Source organism: Cynocephalus volans, chromosome 1, assembly GCF_027409185.1.
Source record: "Cynocephalus volans isolate mCynVol1 chromosome 1, mCynVol1.pri, whole genome shotgun sequence".
Taxonomy (NCBI): domain Eukaryota; kingdom Metazoa; phylum Chordata; class Mammalia; order Dermoptera; family Cynocephalidae; genus Cynocephalus; species Cynocephalus volans.
The window spans coordinates 274,283,036-274,296,224 of record NC_084460.1 but is presented as its reverse complement, the minus strand read 5'-3'; the positions used below and the strand labels follow the sequence as shown (position 1 = coordinate 274,296,224).

The following is a 13,189-nucleotide window of genomic DNA, read 5'->3' as shown; positions in this document are numbered from 1 at the left end:
AACTCTGAAAAGGCAATAATGTGTAATCTGGAAGATCTTTTACAGCTAGCTACCACCTCTTTGGCAGGAAGTAGACTTGGAGAGTGTGACTGGAGATGATGGGGACACAAAGGGATCCTGGAAAATCCTGGGAGTAAACTGAGGAAAACACCCTTTAATCTTTATATTCAGCCAAAGAGATAGCTGACACTGGCTTTTGGTGGTCACAAAGGAACTTAACACTATGACTAGAGTTTCTTACTAGTGTTCAAAGCATTGTACCTCAGGATAGTCAAAATCACCAGAGCTTGATTGTAAATACTTGAATGTTTTGTTCTCTATAAACATCTCAGAACTTCCTCCTTTCTTTCTTCACTGAGTAAAGTTAGGAGTTTATGTATTGCTTAAAGGTACATGAATGTGACAGTTCTGCAATAGAAGAACTGTCCTTTTTGCCTGTAATTGATAACTGCTGCAATGGGCTGAGCTGGTCCATACCTAGCAGAGTGGGGTAGTGGAAAGGGCACTGGTCTATAAGGCAGGAGTGAGTATTCAGCAGTAGTCCTGTGATCTCGGATGAGTGACTAAACCTGTAAAGGGGAGGACTGTAACTGCTGTCTTCGAGCTTTCCATCATAATATGGAATCAAGCTTTACATCATCCATAACTATGACAGAAAATTAGCAGATTCTATCACTGTTTTCTAATAAAGAGCAAATCCTGACATTTGCAAAATTAATCCTGAGAGCCAGAAAAAAAACCAAAAAAACCCCAAAACAACAAAAAATTTCACCTAATCAAGTCTTGAAATCTTTCACAACAAGTAGCAGGTTTGTAAAGCCAACTAAGTTATAAACTATAGCAAGAATTCCACACCATCTCCTGGGGGTTAGGGCAGTTCAGAAGAAAGAAGAGTTGCACCAGATTCTTGAGCATGGTGTTCATGATTCAGCTCCCACACTTTCTTACTGTGTAACCCTGGGCAAGTCACTTAGCCATTCTGTGCCTTAGTCTTCTCATTTGTATGTGAAAATACTAATGACAGATATCCTCATGGAAATCCCCCCAAATATGAAATAAGATAAAAGATGTGCTATTCCTTTATAAACTGAAAAGCATATGTAAGTGTGCAATGTTATACAAATTTGCAAGCTGTAGTTTTACATGTGTTTCTATAATAGTTCATTAAGCAATCCTTGAGATATGAATAGGAATTAGAAAATCTTTTTCTCTCTATAGATGAAAAATAAGCAACAATGAAATGATGACCTTTTTCAGAGGAAGGTCAGAAACACAGAACTACTACTTTGCAGATCCTTGATTTTGCTATCAGAAAGTGCTATATTCAAAATTATTCTATAAGCAGACATAGTTAAGATTGGATTTGATATAATAGATAACAGGATACTAGATAAAGTAAAAACAAGCTACATTGTTAAGTTATGTGCATAATGATTACAGAAATCAATTGCTTTTCCATGTCCGTAAACTGTTATTTGAAAAGTTACTTTTTTATTTTCCACTTTCTAAAATGATTTCTCACTCAAAATTTTACAGATTTGATAAATGAGCCTTTTGCCCTCTTACAAGATGTTATCTTGGTATGAATTCTAATTTGAGTTTGGGCCCCACCCCTGGATAAGACACTTAAAGATGAGGTTCCCAGTTGTCCCTCAGAGTTGGAACTCTGTGGGGATCAAAATGCATTTGTCTTGCTTTCTTCAATAGAGAAAAGATGAAAAAGAGAGGAAGGGATTATTATAATTCATTACTCTTATTATTCACACTTTGGAAAACAACTTAAAAATGAGGCTTTAGGCTTTACAACAAGAGCTTTCCTAAGTGGCTAGATTCTCAATTGTTCCACATTTCTTTTTTCATGCTTCTGTGATGTGGATTCTAAAAAGAACACTTTAGTGGTAAGAAGAAAAATCTTAAAGTATCAAAAATTAGGGTATAGTTGAGAAAATAATTTTATCTAGTTTTTTACGGGCTAGTTTTAAATTGTAAGGATAGAGGAAAAGATCTAGAAGCGTAAGCTATAAAATATTATTGCCTTCTAACACTCCCTGCTCCCTGCCCCCTGGTCTCAGTGTATAATGAGATCAAAGATAAGCCAACTAGGAGCTTGCATCTTTCAATATTATTGTCACCCCAAAATGGAAGTGAGCATCAAAAGGGTGAACGAGGGAGAGTAAGGTAAGACCCTTGGATGAAGTAAGCTCACTCTGATGAAGGAAGGAAGGAAGGAGAAGGAAGATTTGATGATTGCAAGTCATTTATCATGTGATCTTATTTACAGAGATGAATAAATAGGAACAATCTTGGAGAAAATATTTATTTCTAAAAATGAAGAGAGGACAATAGCAAAAAAGGAAAGTAGAGGAAAGATTTTTGGATTCAACCAGTAATGGCCTAGACACCACAACATAGAGCTGATGTCCATGAGAAATGCTTCATGTTAACAGTCTCCTGAGAAATATTCTTTACAAGGAAAAAATGCAATACACTGATATATTGTATGCAAATGATAAAAGAGCGGGCTGGTATATAGCTTCCTAGTCTCCCTTAAAATACCACCTAGAAATATAATGCCAGCTCCTATCAGTGGTCTCCATCATCAAAGGATAGCCGTTTTAAAGACCATATTTGGAATATAAGAACATTTTATTGGGATGATTTTTATTACACAATTATCTATAATTGGAACAGTTATCTATAAGCCATCAAGAAAAAAATTTATCATCTTACTAAATTAGAGTTTGGAGAGAAATCTAGTTTTACATCAACTTATCATTGGATCATTCTCTGTAGGTCTGAGGAGAAATGACATTTGACATTTTCCACTTTCCCACATGCACATTTTATGGATTCAATACTTGGCCAGTTATTTCTATAGGGAAGTTAGTTTAAAGGCACACCGTAATTTGGATTGAATACAACACTCTGGTAACCACACAGCTGACTGTTTGCAACCTTTGTCACTATGAACATACATACAAAACCTTTGTAATCAATCTCCCAAAGCTAATTTAAGATTTATTGACTATATGTTGAGCTGAATTCAAAATTAACTCTGGATGCTCCTGAACCCATCACTTAAAAGAATTATCTGTTAGTCCCTTTTAAATTTATAATATTTTCTCAAAGAAATTGGCAAGGACACACTGACCTGGCCAATAGATTTTTCTGATCCTCCTAAATAATTAAGACCATTGAAATGAAATGGAGAATGATGTTGGTTCTCTGCTGCTTGACCAAGCACACTGTAGTGATTTTTTCTTGAGTGTATGACAAATCTCCATAATGGTCAACTAGTAAGAGTCAACTAGTAAGGGTTGAAGGGACAACATAAGATTTTTCAATAGTTTTCACCATTAATTTGAAACGAACTGTTTTTTTTTTTCCCATTCATTTATTCATTCACTCATTCACTCAACATACATTTATTGAGAACTGGAGGTGTAATGCCAGGTGCTGCAGATACAATGATGAGAAAAATTTGGTCTATCACATTAACTCTTTTCTTCCTCACAACCATTATGCTATAACATATCTTCATCCTCTCATGTCTCAGTCCTTCAAAATTTTTAGTTAGTGCTCCTGACATCTTCGTCCCCCCTTCTTCAAGTTGTGTTACATTTGCCTGTAGAAAAATATTCCTTGATCAAGATTGCCATGTTATCCATATTAATACTACCACTGCCACCAATAGTAATAATAATGGTAATTAACACCTACTATTTCTTGAGCCATTCGATTTATACACTTTACTGTCTTACTATAATCCTCACTGTAACCATAAAAGGTAAAAATAATATTTTTAGTTCATTCTTAACCACAACTTCTTACTAATAGGATGCATGTGCCTGTTGGGCACTGCACAGTTTCTTAAGTTCTTGAATTAGATTGGACATTGCCACTCTCTTTTCCTGCTCCACATGGATTTCTGCAGAGTACTTGCTTTTTATCAGAGCAACTACTGAAAACCCAACTTCGCGAAGATATGTCATCTTCAAAAGTAATTAGTGGGATCTAATGTTGAAATCATGAGCTATCTTGAGCTAATAGTTCATGCAGTATCTGACATATGTTGAGTATCACTGTGTTTCCCTTGGATATTTAAAATACATTGCCATATCCCTGTGAACTTACTGTGGCACCTCAGGATGCCTCTGTCCACAATCGGAAAACTTTGGCCCTAAGGAGGAATAATGTCTCTTCAATTTTGCCTTTCTACAATGTTCATTTGGCACTTAACACATCATGCTTTGTATCCAAATTAACTGAACACACAAGTCTCATGTCTCCTCTGAGATCATCTGATCCCTGAAGTTTAGGGAGCATTCCTTGCACACACCCTGGCACAGGAGCTAACACAACTCCTTGTATGTAGAAAATGATCAGCAATAGGGTAGTATGTTTTTAAAAATTATACTAAGTACTTATATAATTTTTCCTCAGTCACTTGATATGCCTTTCATATTTCCTTATTAAAATTTAAATATATTTTTTTAACAGAGCATATAGTCGAAGAGTGTTGCTGACTGATGGATTGAAAAAAAAAATCTTTGAATAAGTAAGGGATGATTTTTTTTTTTTTGGTCTTTTTTTGGAACTGGTAAGGGGATCGCAACCCTTGGCTTGGTGTCGTCCGCACCATGCTCAGCCAGTGAGCGCACCGGCCATCCCTATATAGGATCTGAACCCATGGCGGGAGCACCGCTGCGCTCCCAGCGTCGCACTCTCCCGAGTGCGCCATGGGGCCGGCCCAGTAAGGGATGATTTTGAAGGAGACAGAGCCTTTCTTACTACTTGTAGTTTACTCCTTTTGGGGTAGCATGTCTACAAGTTACTAACTTTACATACACTAAATTCTGAATTACAGAAAAAAGGAAAATAATGGTGAAGAATGATATAGTGTAGGCTAGTGTTTCTCTATGCCATTAATGCTGTATAATGACTATGTCAGTAATAATAATATCAATGATAGGGTAAAGGGAACTATTGGTGGAAATCATGTTTTGAAAAGAAGAGCTTAGGAATAAATTATATTATGTTCTTCAAGCATCTGTATAATATTTTTTAAAAAGCTCTCTGTGGAAGTATGAAATGATTCCTGTATACATGTATGTGCTGTTTTCTTTTCTTTTTTTCTTTCTTTCTCTTTTTTTCCTCTTTTTTTTTTTTGGATGGCTGGGGAGGTGGATTTTACATTTATTTCTGACCTAAAAAATAAATACGCTTCTGATCAAACCATTGGATTTAGGTCTAATGTCATTAAAGAGAATCAAAAAGAAAGTATTAGTAAAGTTTTTTATCCTACTAGTTAAAATGCTGAAATTTGTAGTAAAACATACACACATTGAGCCATTGGTTTGTAAAAATTAAATAGGGAAATGGGATTGAGAATACAGCTAATTTGAAGGAATGTCGGGCTAGTTGCCATGATTTTTCTCTCCTTTCAGTGTCTATTTTTCCTGACTAACTGGAATTTTAGTCCTAACACTAGGGAAAGAGGATCAGCATGGTAAATTAATTCCCATTCAGACCAAACTGATTTCAAAGCACAAAGCAAGCACTGGCGAGAGAAGAGCCCTCAGTTACCTGCTGTTTCTCTGTCAGCTGAGGTCAGCTCTCCGTTGATTCCATTCTCTCTGGTATCTGAATAGGTGCCCTGTGACCTGTGGTCTCCAAAGGCACCCTCTTCATCTTCCCTGTATGGGAAGCCATTGGCGCTCCGGACCAGTCCTTCCCCTGCCCCACCTTGATCCTTAATCTCAGGCGGATGTGGGTGCGCAGATGCCTCTGTTAGTTGAGCTGAGGTCCAATGAGGTGCCTTTGCTTCATCTTTCCGTTCATCTGCCATTCTTCAAAGCCCTGTCACTTCTCCTATGATTGGAAGGGAAAAAATAGTAGCCATCACTTTGGGGAAATTTTCTGATCTTATGTTAGTAGTACCAAGGTAGGGGAAATGTGTATCAACTCCAGTGGTATGCTCAAAGAAACTTGCTGAATAACCCTCTTTTAAATATCAAGAACTAGCCATTGTTAACACCTTGGTTTTGATTGACCATTTCTGGAATATTTGTTCTTTTAATATAAGACAACCATCATTTTACACGTACTCTTGTCTTTTTTAAAACTAGTGTTAGGCATTTAAAGACACATTTGAACTGTCGTTGACAAATGGTCTTGAATGTTGTCTCTTCTGTAGAGTTAAGGAATCCTTTACATAAGGAATATCTGCAGTATTAGAAAACTGGGTAGAAAAAAGTGGGAAGAAAAATGGCAGAGGGGTAAGGCTGGATTACAGAAAATCACTCCAAGTACTCTTATAAACATGCTTTCAGTGAAACCTAGAAAGGAAAATGGCCAACATATTAGCCCTTTCAGTTTCAAAGGTGTTCAATGCAAGCTGGAGGTAGATATGCTTTTTTAGATACTGTCAACGAAAATATAGTGTTGAGTTAATTTTTCAACCAACTTTCCTGAACCCTATCTATAGATTGAGAGAGAATGACATTTTCTATTAATGTAAATCGTACAGAGAAAAGGATAAAAATATAGTATTAGGCCTACATCCTACCTTATGGCAGTATTTCACGGCTAAGTCAAATAAGATCTGAAAAAGCTAAATTATTGACATATATCAGGAAGCAGTAAGTGATAGCAAAGGATGACTTAGTCATGGAGGAGGTGTTCTATACATGTTAAGTCAATGGCAGATATTGCACGACCTTCTCTTTCTTATATGCTGATGCTACTAAGTTTAGAGATGTAATTGATGAGAGAGGTGATTCACCATTCAGTTTTGGAAAGCTGTTGCCAGTGATGTAGTTTCATTGATGGCTTACTATCCCTGCAGTAAGGGTGATGACATAGGCAATGACTGCATCTGATGGAAACTAAGATCTTTCTTTTGTCAAAAAGTAACTCAAGCAAAGACCTCCAAACAAGCAAACAAAAATTGTTTTAAAACAAATCTACTTCTTACTACCAAGCTTTGTTTAGAGACACTACAAATAAAACAAGCTGTTAAGAAAATAAGCTTTACTACCAGGTTTCTAACAAGCATCTGTCTGTTTTTTACTGAATTTTGATGCTATCTTCAGCTCCCCCTCTTTTCTATTGATACAAGAAAGAGCTAGATGAGTTAATTCATTTAGACTAATTTGACTACAGTAACAAACTGCCCCCAAAACTGTCTCCCAAAGGGTTCTATTTACCCTCCCTAAGAACATATTTAAACAGGATGTAAGAAGTTTATCTTTTAAAACATTGATTGAAGGGCTTATAATAAAACAGGAAGCATCCCTACATCACCAACTATGTGCAAAGAACTGTGTGTGCAGAATAGTTTTCTCACCTGCAAAACGAAGACAACAATGCCTAGTTTTATAGGCTTGTTACAAAGTTCAAGCAGAATAAAATAAAGGGCTCAACATCATCCCTGGCATGCTCAATAAATAATTATTAAATTTGTTATTTTTCTTCTTATTATATATAGCACCAGTCATTACACATAAAACATTGTAAGTAGTCTTCTGGAATTGTTGGCATAGGAACAGGATCCTGAAAACTTGGTAAGTACAATAACGAGAGTTACTTGCAGATCTGCCCTCAGACATTGTATAGGACTGAACGAACATCTCAAGACAGGCATGGCAAATGTCCCAGATATGGGAGCCTCATGAGAGAAGTGCATCCTCAGAATTTACCTCTCTATGTGTACATTTGAAAACTTAGCTACATCTTTTATAAAGATGATTCTGCAATGTTCTACACTCCATTCAGCCAGTGCCTTCCAGTCAAATATCAAATGACCTAATTCAGGAGTCTAAGCATTTCATTTCTTGCGAGTTGTGGTATCTTCGTATGTCTCAGGGACTGAGGCAATTAATTATCTATTCAAATTGTGACTTTCTGGATCACAACGTTGTATTGATAGACACTTGCCTCCCTCAGCATCTTATCATTACCTGCCCTGATCTCTTTACTTTTCCTTTACCAGAATAACTTAATTAAAATTTCCATATTCTTATATGATCCCATGTATTTTGTGTGCAGAGTGAACAATGTTAAATAGAAAAAGTTTCACATAATGAAGCACATGCATCATTAATGCAGCTTTTAAAAAAATAGGTTTTATATTTTGTGGAACAGTTTTAGATTTGTAGGAAAATTGAGCAGATACTCCAGAGAGTTCCCATGTATCCCTTGCGCACAATTTCCCCTATTTTGAACATCTTATATTAGTATGGTAGATGTACTATAATTAACGAACCATATTGATACGTTATTAACTGAAGTCCATAGTTTATTTGTATTACCTTGGTTTTTAACCTAATGTCCTTTTTGTTGTTTTTGTTTCAGGACCTCATTCAGGATACTACACTACATTTAGTTTTCATGTCTCCTTAGGTTCCTCTAAGCCCTTGATCTTGACAGTTCTGAGGAGTGCTAGTGAGAGAAATTGTAGGATACCCCTCTATTAAAATCTGTCTGATTTTTTTCATGGTTAGTCTCAGGTTATGTGTTTTGTGGGGTAAGAGCTCAGAGGTAAAGTGCTTAGATAATCTTGGGAGATGCTGAGCTACATGGGCATGTTTACTACTAGCCTTCTGAGAGCTTTTGATATATTACCGGATATTCGAATCTCAGGGACTGAGGTGGTAATGTCTAAAGCATCCCAAATCAATTGGCCGCAGAACACTTTTACTGATTCCATGTTTACTAACATCTCTAAGAGGATTTGGGAAATATTTAGGTTTGTACTTTAGCCCATGTTGAACTCTGGGAGTTCTAGCCACTTGCTATGCAAAGTAAATAAAACAGTATGAGCATCCAAAATTCCCCCCCCATCCTGCCCCCCCAGAGCTCTCTGAAACAGATTTCTCAGTGACCGAAATCCTCATGCTGAACCTAACAAACCAACACCTACATGGGAAGAGTGCTACTTAGTAATCATCCACTTAAAATGTTAAGACAATTTGTTTTCAAGAGGCCAGACATTCTAAAAATGAATTCCTTAGTTTTTAATGCCTTAGTGTTTTGAATGTTTTAAAATTTAATCAACAAAAACTAAGTTCGAAAGATGATAGGGCCAGTTAGCCACACTGATTTCACTTAAACCAGAGGCACAAATAAATTGAATTTATTACTTAAAAAACACCATCTAACTTCCTGATAAGACTACTCAGGTAATACTCCTTAAAATGTATGCATATTAACCAGATATAATTTTCCTATTTGTTTTGGCATTTACAATGGACACAGTCTAACCATTTATTAAGTGACAACCGTTTAAGGGGATTTCAAGCTAGAAATGGCACTGCTCTGACGAAACAAACTTTGACAGAAAATATGATTTGGAAAGATTGCCTCTACTCCGGAGAGAAGCTTCTAGAGTCAAACAAGACACTATTTGGCCACACATTTATAATCACAACATGATTTCATTACAATACCACCCACAGGATGATAAATTTCACTTTAATTTTTAATCAAATTTTGGGGTCACAGATTCATCTCCATTGTTCAAAATGATATTTCTAACATTTAAAAGTGATCAAATCCTTCTTTAATTTCTTCTTCCTGATGTAATACCATTTTTACCTGAATCTCTCTGAAAAACCATGTGAGAAGATACAAAAGCTGAGACAAAGGCAAATCCTCTCCAAATCTGTAAAAAGAACCTTGTGAGGTACCAGAAACTGCTAACATTCCATTCTTACTGTGTAATGGGAAAGACTTTCTTCTCTCCAAATTGCAAAAGATCACAGATCTAAAGTGCTTCTAACTGCCAAACAGCTGGGCGTCGGCCACACAATCTCTGGTTTGACAAAGCAAGCAAGAAGCTACCTGAACTCTTCTCTCTCTCCCCAGCCAGCAAAGCCTAGCGTGATAATGTGAGCAAGGAAATCTAAGTACACGACTTTGATTTACAATTTATAACATATTGTAATGGAAATCTTAGCTGTTAGGACTAAATACAAATGCCAATATGAATGGAGATCCAGTTATTGGTAATATGAATTTTTAAAAAAGAAATCCAAGAAGTTCAAATTTCTATTTATATCAGGATGAGGTATTTCACTTGACTTTATCGTGACCATTATGTTACATATTACAGGGCCCAAATATTCTTTCCAATTAAGTTATACAGTTGGAAAAAAGGCTAAGGGATCTTGTGCCACCAGAAATGTTAGTTAAAACCTGAGTGGTGAGCTTCAATCTTTCCTACGCTTTGTTGTTAAGCAATTTCTTCTTGATATTTGAGAGTTCTCTAATAATTCAGACATTTCTTCTTCATAGAAAGCTAAATCTCCACTCCTTAAAATTCCAGCTTTTTCAATAAACCTTAGATCTGGATCTCCCATTCTAATGTTCCTTGGCAAGAGCATGGCATGTTTTTATCCCAGCTTCTGGACCACTGATCACTGCTGCACTCTGATTCGTTTCACTGATGGATAATTATGAAAATGTAAGATTCTTTAATATTTGTCGATCTCTCATTAACCTTTGATTCCAATGACATGAGTCAAACTATAAGTTTTGGCATCGATCAGATTGTTAACCTGTTGAAGATTCAACCTGTATTATGTTATGTCAAAAAATTTGCTATAACCATCATAGAACAATCTTTCTACAGATTAAATTCCAAACTGAAATGGTATATGAATTAGTTCCTGATCTATTTAACATACGTAAAATTCCTCAATTTTGTTTTAGGTATATTGAAAGCATACATGTTTCATATTGCAGAGTAAAACAAGTGTTTCCCCCATGTTGATTAAAAGGTTTCAGTACCATAAACTATGAGTCTTATAAGTATCTAATTTATTAGTTAATTCTAACTAAGAAATACCACATAATAGAAGAGACAGAGAAAGCAAGTAAAAGAGTTAAAGGAACAACAACAAAAACAACAGAAAAAAGAACAAAAGCAAACATCTAGCTCAATGTAAAACATGGGTATCATGGCAAAACTCAATTTATAGTTTGGGACAAATATATTACAATTTTCAATTACTTAATAGAAAAATTTTTATCTATATGATAATTAATATAGGCTCTTGGAGACTTTTTGTAGCTTATGGGTAGGTCTGTCAATTATTACTGCTACTACTTATTAGCTTTCTAGAGTATTGACTGCAACAACAATAACTAGATTTCTACTATATTAGGATTTTCTTGTACATAAATAAATCTGCTTACAAAATTTTCTAAGCCTAAGACTGCAATACTTTATGTTTCGAGACTCTGGGATTTTACTTCAGTATCTGTCTAGATACTTAAGTGAATTCATATTTTTTTGCATATGAGAAAAAATTTGACTTACAGGAAGCCAAAAAGTCTGCCTCTAAATTGATAAAACCACTGTGGAAACATTGTCTTTTGTGATACAATTGTCCCTTGCATAAGGATCTACATAATAAATTAATTTATACTGGAATTTAAAAATAAGATAACACGTATTTTGCTTATGTATGAAAATTCTTAGGTTATCAGTTAATACATCTGTTCCCACATTTTCCCTTAATTACCAAGAACTTTAATGCAGTATCTACCTCATTCTAAGTCTTTGGTATTGCGTTCTTTTCCTTCTTTTATATATAATTTAATTGCAAAATTTATCAAATCTTTTCTAAAAGCAGATAGTATATCATAAATATATAATAATTGTACATATTACATTCCGACATTTTACTTTAGGGTATGGTTCTTTCAAGAAATTTATATAATATCATTTAGCACACAATAGCTCTTATTTATGTATATAAAGTAAATAAAATACAAAATAGACATCAATCTTTTTCACACAAAACATTTTATAAAACTTTAAGCAAATTTTAGAAATTCCAGATAAGTTATAGATTAACAAACTCTAGCAGAAAAATATGATTTCTTGGAATAGATAACATTATTTGGTTTTTTAAAAAAGTATTTCTCCTTTGTCCATCTTCCTTGGAACACTCTTTTAATTACCATCCAAGCAAACATTACTAAGTGAACGATAACTTCAAAATGGTAAATGATTTACTATATTGGAGATGGCCAAATATCACACTTCTGTTGGTTTCTTCCAAGGGCTTTAAAACTGAATACGCACATTAAAACTTAATGCACTTAGCTGATTCAAAAAGAGAAGCATTTTCATCTGGATTTCTACCTTATCATTAGATTCTCTGAATATTGCACATGAAAAAATAGTCTGATATACTCTGATAGTTCCTGAATTTTTTGTTCTTTTCAGCAAGTAGCAAATGGGTATATTTGTGTAAGTGAACCAAAGAGCAGTTCTTCAGTATATATGCCTGAGGGCTTCCAGACCCAAGTAACAGGCTGTCACATTTCCTCCACTATTTCAAGGGAAGAAATAAGAAGTAAGCAAGAATGCCAGAAGAAAATGTCCCTTACAGCCCTCTGTCTTTCTGAGCTACTGATAAATTTATTTTCTCTGGACAAATCCAGGACTAAGGATGCAAATCGGAGACATGGTTTATTAAAAAAGAAACCATTTTCTACTTTTGTCTATACTTAAAAATTCGGAGTTTTTCATACCTTTCCTTCAAAGTCTGAAAATGTTTATGCAAAAGTAAGATGTACACAACCAAAAAATGAAAGTAATATTCAAAACTACCAAAGCACCATTTAGTCATAAATTAGGTTTCAAATACTTGCTAAATGTGGAATGAATTAATCATCAACTCCCTACCTCAAAGGAAACACAGGCATAAAGGCCTGTCAGCTGTAGATGTTTGGCCAATTCTAGCTCAGTGGGTAAGAGGATAATAATTTTGAACCTAATTTTCAGGGCTGTCATGGTCGAAGAACTGGAACTCAAATTTTAACTCCATTTGGAGCATGTGAAAAATAACAAGTAGAACAAACTACTAGACCCGAATAAAGCATTGTAGACATAATAGAGACTATGTGATATATCAGGGAACTTCAAAAAGTTCATGGAAATATCTGTATGGGCTTTTAATTCTATTTTTCCATGAACTTTTTGAAGTACCCTCATATAGATTTAGAAATATCTTTAAGATAAATTATTTCAGTCCATTTCAGAAAAGGTTTTAAAATCATGAAACTAAAACACTCTTTGGTGATCATTCATTCCAGTGTATCTTAAAGTGTTTTCAGTCAATTACCTCCCATATAGATCTAATAAATTAGAATTTCTACATGGGGAGCTTGCAAA

The 13,189-nt window shown here is 35.0% G+C and overlaps 1 protein-coding gene across 2 annotated transcripts in view; it reads right to left on the bottom strand.

Moving 5' to 3' along the window:
• Nucleotides 1-13,189, bottom strand: part of MAP2 (microtubule associated protein 2) — a 142,339-nt gene that overhangs the window by 68,803 nt on the left and 60,347 nt on the right. For both annotated transcript variants that reach the window (XM_063089498.1, XM_063089507.1), the window contains exon 3: nucleotides 5,587-5,871. In XM_063089498.1, coding sequence (XP_062945568.1) covers nucleotides 5,587-5,848 — 262 coding nt within the window. In that variant the 5' untranslated portion in view covers nucleotides 5,849-5,871. The remainder of the gene's footprint in view (nucleotides 1-5,586; nucleotides 5,872-13,189) is intronic.